The sequence below is a fragment of the Monodon monoceros genome, unplaced genomic scaffold, assembly GCF_005190385.1.
Source record: "Monodon monoceros isolate NGI ecotype Baffin Bay Population unplaced genomic scaffold, NGI_Narwhal_1 Super_Scaffold_7, whole genome shotgun sequence".
Classification (NCBI taxonomy): Eukaryota; Metazoa; Chordata; class Mammalia; order Artiodactyla; family Monodontidae; genus Monodon; species Monodon monoceros.
In genome coordinates, this window is record NW_021703784.1 from 17,703,282 (window position 1) to 17,715,838 (window position 12,557).

The 12,557-nt window shown below is 53.8% G+C and overlaps 1 protein-coding gene across 3 annotated transcripts in view; it reads right to left on the reverse strand.

Annotated features, from left to right (window-relative positions):
- Window positions 1-263: 263 nt before the first annotated feature.
- Window positions 264-12,557, reverse strand: part of ZBTB16 (zinc finger and BTB domain containing 16) — a 190,814-nt gene continuing 178,520 nt past the window's right edge. For 2 of the 3 annotated variants that reach the window (XM_029207560.1, XM_029207561.1), the window contains exons 5-7: window positions 7,962-8,132; window positions 2,938-3,105; window positions 621-918 (exon numbers count right to left, since the gene is read on the reverse strand). In XM_029207560.1, coding sequence (XP_029063393.1) covers window positions 689-918; window positions 2,938-3,105; window positions 7,962-8,132 — 569 coding nt within the window. In that variant the 3' untranslated portion in view covers window positions 621-688. Of the gene's footprint in view, window positions 919-2,937; window positions 3,106-7,961; window positions 8,133-12,557 lie in introns of all 3 variants that reach the window. The other variant, XM_029207562.1, reaches the window with a different exon arrangement.

Genomic DNA, 12,557 nt, shown 5'->3' on the forward strand with positions numbered 1-12,557 from the left:
GGCAGCCAGGAGCTGGGGGAGGGGCTGAGAGCCCTGAGGCTCCTGAAGACCATGACGGGGCACCCAGGTGTGGCGGAGCGGAAGAAAGCAACAGATGAACTGAGCGACGGGAAGGGCAGGAGAACCCCTCCCGGCCCAGTCTGCCCCCAGCAAGCTAGAGCTGCCGTCGTCTGTGTCAGCCAGTGAGCCCGCCCAGCTCCAGCATCTGCAGGCCCCCGTCCTGCACCCCCAGCCCACCCATCCCTCAGCCCCCACCTCCCGAGGGGTCAGTGAGAGCACGGCAGGCAGAGGTGGTTCGGCTCTGACTGGAGGAGCCCTCCCCCCTTCCTAGTCTCCATTTCCGGACACAAAAGGAGGATCCGGGCGGAGGGAAGAGAAGAACATCCCACCATCCGAGCTGAACAAAAGCCCCTCCACCCCCATCCAAGAAGAGCAGGCCAAGCTCCAGCCGGGAAAGGCGGGATGGAGGCCCGAGGGGAGGGGCTCAGCCAGGCATCCAGGTCACCTGGAGCCCCAGAGAGAACCCAGAGCCCGACAGCTCCCAGGTTTCCTTCTCCTTCTCTCTCTCCTTTTTCTCTGTTGTTTCTTGTTTGTTTGTTTTTTGTTGTGTTTTCCACACGGTCCTCCTGGACGTCATCCCGCTCCGTCTCTACTCCTCTTGTCCCCCGCTGCCCCCGCCGCAGGCGCCTCACACATAGCACAGGTAGAGGTAAGTCTTCTCTATCCTCCAGTCGGGCGGGATCTCCTCGGGCTTGTGGCCCTTCATGTGCTTCTGCATGGAGGACAGGCTGGGGCAGTACTCCGTGCAGATGGTGCACTGGTAGGGCGAGGCGCCGTTGTGCGTTCGCAGGTGCTTGATCATGGCCGAGTAGTCCCGGGAACGCTGGTGGCACAGCTTACACTCAAAGGGCTTCTCACCTGTGGGGGGAGGGCAGGAGAAGGCCAGGACAGAGGGAGGGGCTGTGGCATCTGCCCCAGGGATGTTCTGCACCCTCAGTGCCCCCTCGGGCTTGCTGGAGGCTCCCCTCCCTCTCGGTCGGCACTCCCACGGCTATGGATGCACTACCCAGTGTGGCAGCCGCGAGTCACACGTGGCTCCTGAGTGCCGCTGGGAACCACATTCTTTTTTTTTTCTTTTTTAATTGAAGTATAGTTGATTTACAATGGTGTGTTAGCTTCCAACGGATTACATTCTCAATCTTGTTCACTGTAACTAACGTGAATAGCCACACGTAGCTAGTGGCCACGATGTGGGCCAGCTCCAGCCCCTGGACTCATTCTTAACTCTCTCAGGGGCACGGACTCTCCCCTTCCTAAGAAAGGAAAGGGAGGTCTAGAAAAGGGCCCGCGAGGCCTCTCAAATGCTTAGGGATGGCTCTTCAGCACACAGTTCCTTCCAGGGGAGCAAGGGGATGGAGTCCTTACAGGGCTACAGATGGTGGGGAACAGAGGTGGGGTAAAACTGAGGGGACCCCATCCTGCAAACGTGCTAAACCTGGGAATGGCTACTCCTCTAAGGCTCTAGAGCCTGCCCTGGACCCTGCCTTCCCCTCTGGGGCCAGAATGGGGGAGGGACAGAGAACCTGGGAGTGCATGGCCACACCCAAGCTGCGACCCGCCCACCCTCTGTTACAGTCTGCTGGAGCTGAGCAGAGGACTTGAGGGAACCTTGCTCTGATACAGTAATTAACTGGCCAGCCTTCTTGCTATCGATACTCCTCTGTGCAGAGGCCCCTGCAAAATAATGAAGTAATGAACAGCCAAAGTGATCTAACTATCGACCAGCTATTTACAATAGTCAGCGCCAGCGCACTTAATGATACACCTGCCAGGTCACATCTCCGACAAGGGGCTCTGGGAAACCCTGGGGGTCACTCTAGTTGTCAGCAACGAGCACCCCATCCTCTCCTTGTGGCCCAAAGCAGAGCTATGACAACATGTATCCTCTGCTTACTGCTCCCTCTGTCCACCTCCCCTCCCGGGAAAACACACTCTCCCCTGGGCCCGCAGGACCTATCTGATCCCCTCTCCCCATTCCTCTGCTCAGGCAGCTGTCTCCCCTGATCAGGGGAGCCTTCCTACTTTGCCACATTCCACTACCTTCCACTATGTCTCACCCTCACAGGAAGTCCTTCTATCTACCCCCCAACTGGCAGTGTACTGTAAATGTTTAACAACTGGCTCTCCAAAAGCCCTGATTTTGTAGCATTTGCTGATGGCCATGTTGTGAACCCTCCCACTGTAGCCAATTTTAAGCAACCAAGGTGATGACAAAGAATACGGGGCTGGAAAGAGATGTGCACAATGGCTTTCCCAGGCAGGCTTGGGCCGGCTCCAGCATCCACTGCCCCCAACTCTGGCAACTCTGGATATCGGGACCACTTCCACCTGTTCTGTCCTCAGGCCCCAAGAAAACAGTTGCTCACATTTCTTTTATGTAAAAAGGAACATGAAGGCCCTTTGAAATGGTAAAATATTATACATGTAGAGGGGTTAGTAAATCCAACTGCTTCTCTAATTGTTGAACCGAACTCAATCTAACATACAATTTTTCCCAGCCCTCATCATAACCTAACTTAATGTCGCCTAGTTCTTCCTGTAACCCTCAAGTCACATGAAATCACCTTAGCCTTCACTTTCAGCTAATCAGGCCAACTGACCCCCAGTTCAGGATTCAGGAATGGATATCCTCTGTGAGCTCTTGGTATGGCCGCCTGGAAGGCTAGTCTGGGCTCCTGGAAAGAGCGCTGTGATTGATTAGCAAGGTCGGCCTCACCCTTGCAGGGAGGAAGTGGCACTCAGGTCACCGTACTAACACTTAATAGAAGCTGTTCCACTCTTCGGTTCAGCCTGGGACCATGGGCACCCGGGCTTCTCTGCGGACCCACCTGCCCCTGCCCACTCCCCGCCCCAGAGCCAGCTGTGTGTCCTCAGTACCTGTATGCACTCGATAGTGTGTCTCCAGCTGGTGCTTGAGGCTGAACTTCTTGCCGCAGCCGTTGCACTCGTAGGGTTTCTCGCCCGTGTGGATGCGCTTGTGGCTCTTGAGTGTGCTCTCATCCCGGAAGCAGCTGCCACAGAACTCACACTCATACGGGTGGTCACCTGTGGGGACAAGGGGCTGGATCAGGCCCCCGCCTCCCTCGGCCCCCTCTTTAGGGGACAGTAGGGCAGGTTCAGTGTGCCGGATGAGGCTGCCCATAGTCGCCACCTCCAGAGATGGCTGAGGGACCCTCCACCCCCTGCCAGCCTCTTAGCATCACAGGGAGCACGCCTGCGCACACGCGTCCATACTTTACCGTGGCCCAGTGGCCATCCACGCCTCAAGGGCCAGTCTCGGGAAAAGAGAGCCTGTTTGGTTCAGGGATGAACAGAGCCACCAGAAAGCAGGTCCCCTGAGGGCAGAGCAGACCCAGGGGCTTCGAGACCCTTCCCCCAGCTTCCTTTCTTCTAGGTCAGGGGCAAAAGCCATTCCAGCCTGACTCCCCTACCCTCAAAAAAATCCCTCCAATGTTCTCACTGTCCCCCAAATTCCTTCTGCTCTTTCCCTCCTCCACAGGCTTATGCAACCGTTTTTTCTCCGTGATTTCCTCTTCTCTCCTTGGCGAACTCCTAGTCACCCATCCAAGTCCAGCTCACGTGTCACCACGGTTTGGAAGTTTCCCTTTAGCGCTACCCCCACTGTCCCCTGCTCAGGCAAATTGAGTCACTTTCTCCTCTGTCCCCAGAGAGAAGAAATGTCCAGCATTTTGTCCTTTTAGTAGTAGTAGTACAATTTTTATGGCACTTTCTAATTAAAACGGCCCACATTTGTTGAATGCTCACTACTGTGCTAAGAACTTCACATGGATCAATCGTATCACGTAATCATCACAGCAACCTTACAAGGAAGACAGTATCTTTCTCATTTTACATAAGAGAAAAATGAGATGTTTAGAGATGCTTAAACACGGTCCCTAAGGTCAAAGAGCTAATAAAGAGCTGAGTTGGGATTCAGATCTGGTTCCAGAATCTGGACACTGGATACTTACCGGACTGCTAACTGACAGGCTGTGTTGCATCTGCTGTGACACCCACCGTGCCCACAGACTACAAGCACCGTGAGGACAAGAAGGGAAGCTTGTTCATCCCTGTAGCCTCAGCACGCAACACAGAGTAAACCCTAAGCAGACGCTCGGGAAATGTCAGCATATGAAACTTGGGGAGAACTGCCTTTCCCCGGCCTGGAATCCATGCCCAGCAGCCTCCTTTCTGAGGATGGGGTGCGGGGATTAACCATCTTTCCCTTTGTACCCGAAGCGGGGGCTTTGTGGGGATGAAAGGTGAAGACTTCAGCTACTTATTTATTACAGGAGTGAAGGCACAGACAATAAAGACAGATTGATCACCCCAGACTTTGTTCATGAATATTTAAATATCGCTGATTCGTCTTGTCACTGTAATTACAATTTCTCTGGGCTGCACCTCCAACAGCCATAGTTTATGGTAAAGAATGGCCCACTGTATTTCACTTGTCCCTCTGCAGATGTGCGGGGCTGCCAACCGTATAATGTCCTCTGCATTTCATACATTTTCTTCAGCCGCTGAAGGTTTAAGTCATCCACAATGACCTACGTTTTTTCATTATCCCCATGTCAAACTGTGCTCGTGCCTGGGCATAAATTGTCCTTCTCGTTATAGACTTGCATGCCTGTGCCTTCACTTCCTCTTTCAAATGATATTTTACTCTCTTCTCTCTCTCCCCTCCTCAGGCTGCTAACCAAACCTCCCCCTTCTCGAACGCAAGCGCCTGCACCCTCACACATTCTCATCTCTTCTGATGGCTCTGAAGGGTTTTTAAGGTTCTGTGGGGAGAGGACGTTGCGGTCTGCTCCCTGGCGGGCTCTCTCACGGGTGGAAGGTTTGCAAGATGCTCCGAGGGTGTAGACGGGTGGGTGGGAGCGCTTCCATCGGAGGGGTAGGATGGAAGAAGCTCAAAGAGCAAAGCCACTCTAGGGGGCCCTGCCCTGGGCTCAGAGGAGAGCCTCCACGGGCAGATCTGGGGATGAGCAGATTCCTGAGTTCCAGGCACCTGCCCACGCCCTCGCTGCTGGGGCTGTGCAGACTGGCCCGTCCCCAGCCGCCAGCCCCATCCAACCCCAGGGAAGGAGAGGCCCATGCAGACCCTGCTCCTAATTAGCCGTGTGTCTAACAGAGTGAGGGTTGGTCTGTGCACGCCTGGGCCTGTGTGCCACTCTCTCTGCGTGTAGACGTCTGCACACACAGCCCTGTCTGACATCCGACTCCCCTCCTTACTGAATCAGCAACGATTACAACTTTAATCAAGAATTCGGTATCCTCATTAAGATATAAATAAATAAATAAAGCAAGGGCCACGTGAGACTTCAGAGGAGCCGGTAATGAAAACGTACATCGGCAGCCACACGGTGGGTTGGGAGGTAGGCACCGCTGTCTGTCTGTGCCTTCCCCCTCCAGAGGGGGGCCCTAAGAGTTTAAAAAACAAAAGGCTAAGGCAGAGAGGTTGGTTTGATCAGATTTTTATGAATTTAATTATGAAGTGGATCACATGTTACATGAGTTTAAATATGAAATGTCTCGAGTCAGCCCAGGGAAAGGAATAAAAAGTTAGGGGGGGAGAAAAAAAAGACACCAACACACACACACACACACACACACACACACACACACACACACACACGGATTTTGAAACATGGCAAGCACCTGGCCTAAAATCCTCACCCCGTGTCAGTGTTGCCATAATGTACACAAAACTGGCTGCAGAACTCAAAATCCAATTTGTGGTAGGTTGATTAACTCTGTAGCCTCTTTAATGAGCTTGACATTAAGTACAGGACAAACGAGACTAATGAGAGCCCCCCTCGGGCTTGCCCAGTGCACCTGTGACCCCAGCAGTCTGTCCTCACCTGGTGGCCTCCCTGGCACTGTGGCCAAGCCCAGTGTCATCCTTCCCACCCCAGCCCCATCCTGTCGGCTACTCAGCTCCCCCACTCAGCACAGCGGAGAGTTTATTATACGATGCGCCGTGTGAATCAGGGATCCATCGATGCCGAGAGCGCGGCTGGACTAACCTACCCAACACAGCTGCTGATGCTAAACACCCGGCCGCAGCAGAAATGGGCCAAGAACAAGGGAATATTAATGAGGCATTGTGCGGGGCGTGCTCAGCCTGTGCAGGGCTGTGCGCATAGGGCCTCACTGGTGTGAAATCCATGGGTGTTGGAGTAGGCAGCACACATGCTCCATGTTTCCCAGGTTAAAAGCAAGTACTTCTCCTAAACGATGTCTGGAAATACTCCCTCCCCATGGATCTGAGCCATGACTGACACAGGGGCCGGGGGCATTTTGATATCTGAGCTCTCAGGAGCTACGGTGGGCAGGGCAGGGCGTATCCTGGGTGGGCTTAGCAGGACTGGGATCGTTCCAGTCACATGAATCCAACTGATGGGGCCCAGCAGAATGCTCAGAAGTGACTGAAAGGTAACTGGCCACCTTTGATAAGGCTGAACTTGGGGGCCCAGTGGGGGAGGTGTTGACAGGAAGGTGCATGTATTAGGTTGGCCAAAAAGTTCGTTCGGGTTTGTTTTTTTCTGTAACATCTTGCCAAAAACCCAAGTGAACTTTTCGGCCAACCCAATACCTGCAGGGGATGCTTATGCGGTCACTACAGAGAAAGCCCTTGTCAGCATCCCTTCCTCCTCTGCCCTTCTTGTCAGGCCTTCCCCTCGGAGACCTCCCCTTGTCCGAAGCCAGCAAATCTAAAAAGTTCTAAACAAATCTGGTGATGCTAAGGCAATATGCTCCCCTGAATGGAAGAGCATCCGGAAGCAGGAGTCCAGGCAGGCTCCTTGGCGAGGATGCCTACTGCTGGCAGGCCAGGCCACCTCGGTCCGTGATAAACAAAGCCCCTTCCGTATTCAGCAGAGCCTGCCACTTAATCCCAGAGCATGATAAGACCCAAGAGTGAGGAAAGGGTCCTGCCAATGCTGTCATGAGGCACACAGAGTTTTTTATACCCTCTCCAGCAGACATGAGAACATACCCTGTTACGTACTCAGAAAGAGAGTCTGCCTCTCTGTCTCCCTGGCTCCATCACCCACCTCTCACCCCAAAAGCAGGACAGAACACACACAAGCAAAGACACATGCGGACTCAGAAACAGGCAATCCTTTATCCATGTACAGCCAGAGAAAGGAAGGCTTTCAAGTCACCCATGACCTTGCTAGAGGGTCAGGGGCCGCTGCAAGGAAGCAAATGCCTCTTGGCTCTCAGGACCAAGTATCCCAGCCCAGACCCCTTGACTCACAACTACTCTCCTCCCCCAGCATCTCCAACTGGCTAAGCAGGGATGTTTCATGGCTCACTGTTTATACGACCTCACTGTCCCCCCTAAACAGGGCTAAGGCTAGAACGTGTGCTTCTGTTACTGGGGAATAAGCAGGACCACTTCTGCCACGTTCCCTTGAGAGCCCAAGGCCGACCTCAGGAGTGTGTGTGCACAGCGTGTGTGTGTGTGTGTGTGTGCGTGTGTGGAGTGGGCCAGCAGTGGGAGGGGGAAAGGCAGAGACAGAGACCAAGAAGGCAGGTTTTCTCAAAATTCGTCTTGGGTCCACCTGCATCAGAATCCCTGGGGAATATTTACTAATAATGTTGAGTCTCGGATCCCACCTGTACCCACTGAATGGAAGTTTCTGAGCATGGGACCCAGGAGCCTGCATTTCTAATGGGCACCCTCTCTGTCGGGCACAGAGATGTTGAGAACCAAAGGTGCCCAGGGTGGGACAGGATAAGAAGCGTCCACGTTGACCTGCACCTCGGAGGCCCCTGCATGCCCGACGCTTGAGCAGAGGAGGGCTGAGGGCACCCCCGCCTGATGTGTTTGGACGGAAATGCAGACAGTGGTTCCCAGAGACCCTGCCCTGCCCGTCCCCGGCCTGGCCTACCTGTGTGTGAGCGCAGGTGGCGTTTGAGGGCTGTGTGGCTGGGGAAGGTACGGTTGCACTCGCTGCAGGTGTAGCTGCGCACGCCCGCGTGGACCTCCATGTGCTGCTGGAGCGCACTCTGGGCCTGGAAACGCTTTCCGCACAGCAGACAGAAGACAGCCATGTCCGTGCCTGCAGGATACAGGGGGGAAAGCCTCAGGGCTGGACACAGGCCTTCTTCACCCAGCTAGGCTGGAGCCAGAGCCAGCGTCAGGCCAGCACCCCAGGCCCCACCCTCGGTGGCAAACCCAGAGGTGGTGCAGGCCACGCGATGCTGCTGGAGCCCCCGCTGTGCGGCTCCAACGGTGGACAGAATCCACTTACTTCCTGCCCTCATGGAACCTAAAGTCTAGTGGGAGAAAGACATTAATCAAACACATCAGAGCAGCAAATGAGTCTGCAATCGTATGGAGGTCTGTGTCAAAGGCAGGGTACCAAGAAGGCATCTATCAAAGGGACTTTCAGAGCCTGGCACAGGAGGTGGGGCACCAGGCCGGCCTCTGTGAGGAATCACAATAATGGAGATGATACATGCCAGCCGTCGTTCAAGTGTAACTAACTTAAAAATCCCATCTCCAAAAGGCGGGGTCTGCATCCTCACCCTTCAGATAAGGAGAAGGAGGCACAGAGAGGCTGAGTTACTTGTCCGAAGTAGCACAGAGCTCACAAGCAAACAGGGCTGGGATTCAAACCCAGGCAACCTGGATTTGATCTGCTCCTAATGCGAGCTACAGACCCGATTCTCTTAACCACGTCTCCATTCATTAATGCGTACATCTTAAGGGTCCATTCATTCAACAAATATTATTTTAGTATCTTCTATAAGGAGGACTCTCTCCTTTGGCCCTGGGGATGTAGCCACAGAAAACGGTACCAAGTGCCTGCCCTCATCATAGATGTTACCCAGCACACTGGGCCATGAGGAGAGCATTCCAAGAAGATGGAATAGTATCTTTGAACTGGAGAGAAACGTGACGGGTCAGAGGATAAGACAGAACAGGTCACCTGAGGAGGCAGAAAGAAAGTAGAGCGGAGGTCAAAGAAGTAGGCAGGGCCAGCTCGTACAGGGTCTTGAAAACCATGTTAAGATCTTTAGGCTTCATCCCAAGACCAACGGGCAACTGTCAAGGGATTTTAAGCTAATGAGGGACATGAGATTTTCATTTAACTCTGTCTGGTCGTTCCCTGTGCTGATCAGAAGCACGGGTAGGTACCCCATGGTACCCTACAAAGGCAGGCTGCCATTTTCTGTCTGTTATCAACCCCCTTCCTGATGCTGCTCTGGGACCATGGCCTTGCGGGGTTCAGCACCACAGGAGGAAGCATCTAAACCTTCCAAGGACTCACCAGTAGCTCCTTGTCTACCATTTTGGATTCCATTTCCCTAAGCGTGTCAGCCCCCTGCCCCGGGAAGCTCCCCATCCGCTCGTCTCTCTTTGCCGGCATCTGGGCATTATCACCTGTGGTCAGCCCAGCGCTGCCTCCCCTGTGTAAAGGACACAAGCAGGAAAGGGGGTCAGGCCCAGTGCCTGGCAGCCCAGAGTGGAAGGTGGAGCAGAGCTTTGGCTGTGGCAAGTCGTGGGCTGCTCAATGTGGCATCAGGGAGCTCCCGGCGGAAAGAGGGTGACAAGAAGGACAGCACAGAGTGCTTGTGGCCTCCGGGGTCCATCAACAGAGATAGCAAATGGAAGGCCCGTTCTGGACAACTCAGTCCCATTCATGGCTGGGTTTGCAATGAATGGACTGGTGGGAAGGCAAAGACGGCCTCTCATTCTCCCCAGCCCCCCACCCCTCACAGCACCTTCAGCCATGCTCATCACACCTGCAGACAGACATGGCCTGCATCCAGGTCCAGGGAACGCTGAGTAGGGGATGTGGAATATCAGCAAGGGCACAAATTTGCTCCTGGACTCAAAGAGCAGAAGGGAAGGGGAACTACTACAGGCCGTGTGCTAGGTGCTTTATCTATGTTGTCATCTCATTTAAAACGTGCAAGGCAGGATTCTCGTGCCCCTTTGTACAAATGGGAAAACAGAGTGATTAAGTAACTTGCCTAAGGTCACACAGTTAGAAAGAAGCAGAGCTGGGATTGTTAAATGCTTCAGTATGTCTGATTTCAGAAATCACAGGGCCGGGCTCATGTCTCCCTCTGGATCTGCCACCTGTCTGCATGGGCTTCTCTGGGAAGAGGCACAATAATGACACCAGCGAGGCAGCTCCAACCCAGCTGGTTCAGGAGCCCCAGTGCATGCAGGGCCCATCCTAGCAACAGCTGGAGAACCTGGGCCAGGAGGCGTGCAGTGGAAGCCGAGTCACAAGGTAAAGCTCTCTGAAGCCTTCCTACTCCACTGGGAGCCAGCAAGACCCCTGCAAGGTACTCGGGTGCTGGCTCCACTTGACTGAGGGGGCACACTGATGGGAGCAGTCTGCCCAGCAGAAGCAGACGACGGCTGACAGAGTGAGTCCTCAAAGCCCAGTCTGGCCTGGCCAGCCTGCCCCAGAATGGAGTCCATCTGCAGCATGTCCTGTGACATGGCACGTTGTGGCTGCTTCATCCTGAGGGCCCCCAGCACCAGCCCCCTCTCTGGCCCTAACCTCACCCCACAGAGAGTCCTGATGAAGCCAGACATCAAGCATCTGCCTTTTCTCAGTAAGATGGAGCAGGTTTTCTGGGCAAACCACGCCCTTTAAGAGCCCAGGTTTCTCCTTATGCATCCTCCGAAATCCTCAGTGTGGAAGGAATCTGCATCAGAGGGAACATGAATGACATTCCCAGGAGGACACCCGAGCCTAGAAAGCCAGGCCCAGAGACTTCCCTGGTGGTCCAGTGGTTAGGACTCCATGCTTCCAATGCAGGGGGTGCGGGTTCAATCCCTGGTTGGGGAACTAAGATTCCCACATGCCTTGTGGGAAGGATGGAAGGGAGGGAGGGAGGGAGGGAAGGAAGAAGGGAGGAGAGAAAGAAAGAAGGGAGGAAGGAAGGAAGGAAAGAAAGAAGAAAGGAAGGGTGGAAGGAAGGACGGGAAGAAAGAAAGGAAGGAAGGAAGGAGGAAAGAAGGAAGGAGGGAAGGCAAGGGAAGGGAAGGAAGAAAGAAAGAAAGAAAGAAAGGAGGAAAGAAGGAAGGAAAGGAGGGAAGGAAGGAAAGAAAGAAAAAGAGAGAGAGAGAGAAAGAAAGAAAAAGGAAATTGCATATACATCTTTTTAAAAAAGCCAGGTCCAGAGGAGCTCTGAGGGTCAGTACCACTGCAGGGCAGACTGAGAACCCTGCAACCTCACCCCTCCCCGTCTTCCCAGGGCCCCAAAGCTGCCCCACCATGTGGTCTCTTCTTCTCAGGAATGGCTGAACCCATTTCGTGTCCATTCAGCTGACTCGGTAAATATCACCTAGCGTAGGCACTCTGCTAGGTGACAAGAGGGATGCTGAGATCAACCGGAGAAATAGGGTCCCAGATTAGTGGGGGACACAGACAAGCCAACGACCAGCCAGAGGATAAGACAGGCTGATGCCAAGAGGGCTTCGGAGAATCTGAGTTAGGTTTTAAGGAATGAAGCGGACTGAGAAGCCAAGGACCAGAGGGGGGCATGGGAGCCAGGCTAGAAACCCCGCAAGCAAATCTCAGAGCAGGCAGGGGCAGAGGACAGACCCTGAGGATGAAAATGAGCAGGGAAGGTTATGGGGGTTTGGATGGCAGAGGGCCGTATCACCTGGTGGGACAGATTAGATTTCATTCCACAGGCAATGCGGTGCCACGAAAAGAGGGGGTCGGGTGCTAGCCTGATCCAACCAGTATGTGAGGGCAATACCCCTGGGGGCTGCAAGGGCACCAACAGCAGTGGCAAGTGGCTGAAAGCAGGGAGGAACATGACGGCTTCTGTGCTACCACTGGAGGAGAGCGGGGACCAGTCTAGGGTAGGGGCTGGGAGGACAGGAGGAGGACTGGAGAAGTGGAATCCAGGGCAGTGGCAAGACAGAACCCTCAGCCTGGGCTCGAGTCAGGAAGCGTGATGCATTTGAAGTCCTGGACGCCAGCTCTGTACCTTGGTGACAAGTTTAAAGTTATGCAGTGACCACCTGGAAAGGACATGCTACAGTGTCCCTACAGTGGTCTCTCTCCCCTTCCTGGGACATCTCACGGGGCACAGGGGCTCTCCCTGGCCACCGAGACACTGCCCCAGGCTCAGACATAAAGAGACGGGGGCTCTGAGACCCCACATCCACTCTCCATTCTTCTGTTTGGAGACCAGCAGCTGAGAAGATGGAAAAATATTTTTAAAGGAAAAAGGAAAGAGCGGGGGGAGACACAAGAAACGCTATTGGTGCATGCAAGTTAAGAATCTAGAGACGAGATGTGAGTTATTAAACAATTTGCCGCAGTTCCTGCCTAGCTGATTGTTTGCATGTATGATGAGTCAGGGCAGATTCTATTACACTGGGAGATTAAGCAAATAAATGCTAGCTTTCGGAAACACGTTAAAAACTGGGGCTATGGAAATAAAATTATCTAGAAAATTGTATTAGCAATTCATTAGCTGCAGTGAGATGTTCGGCGAGGCAA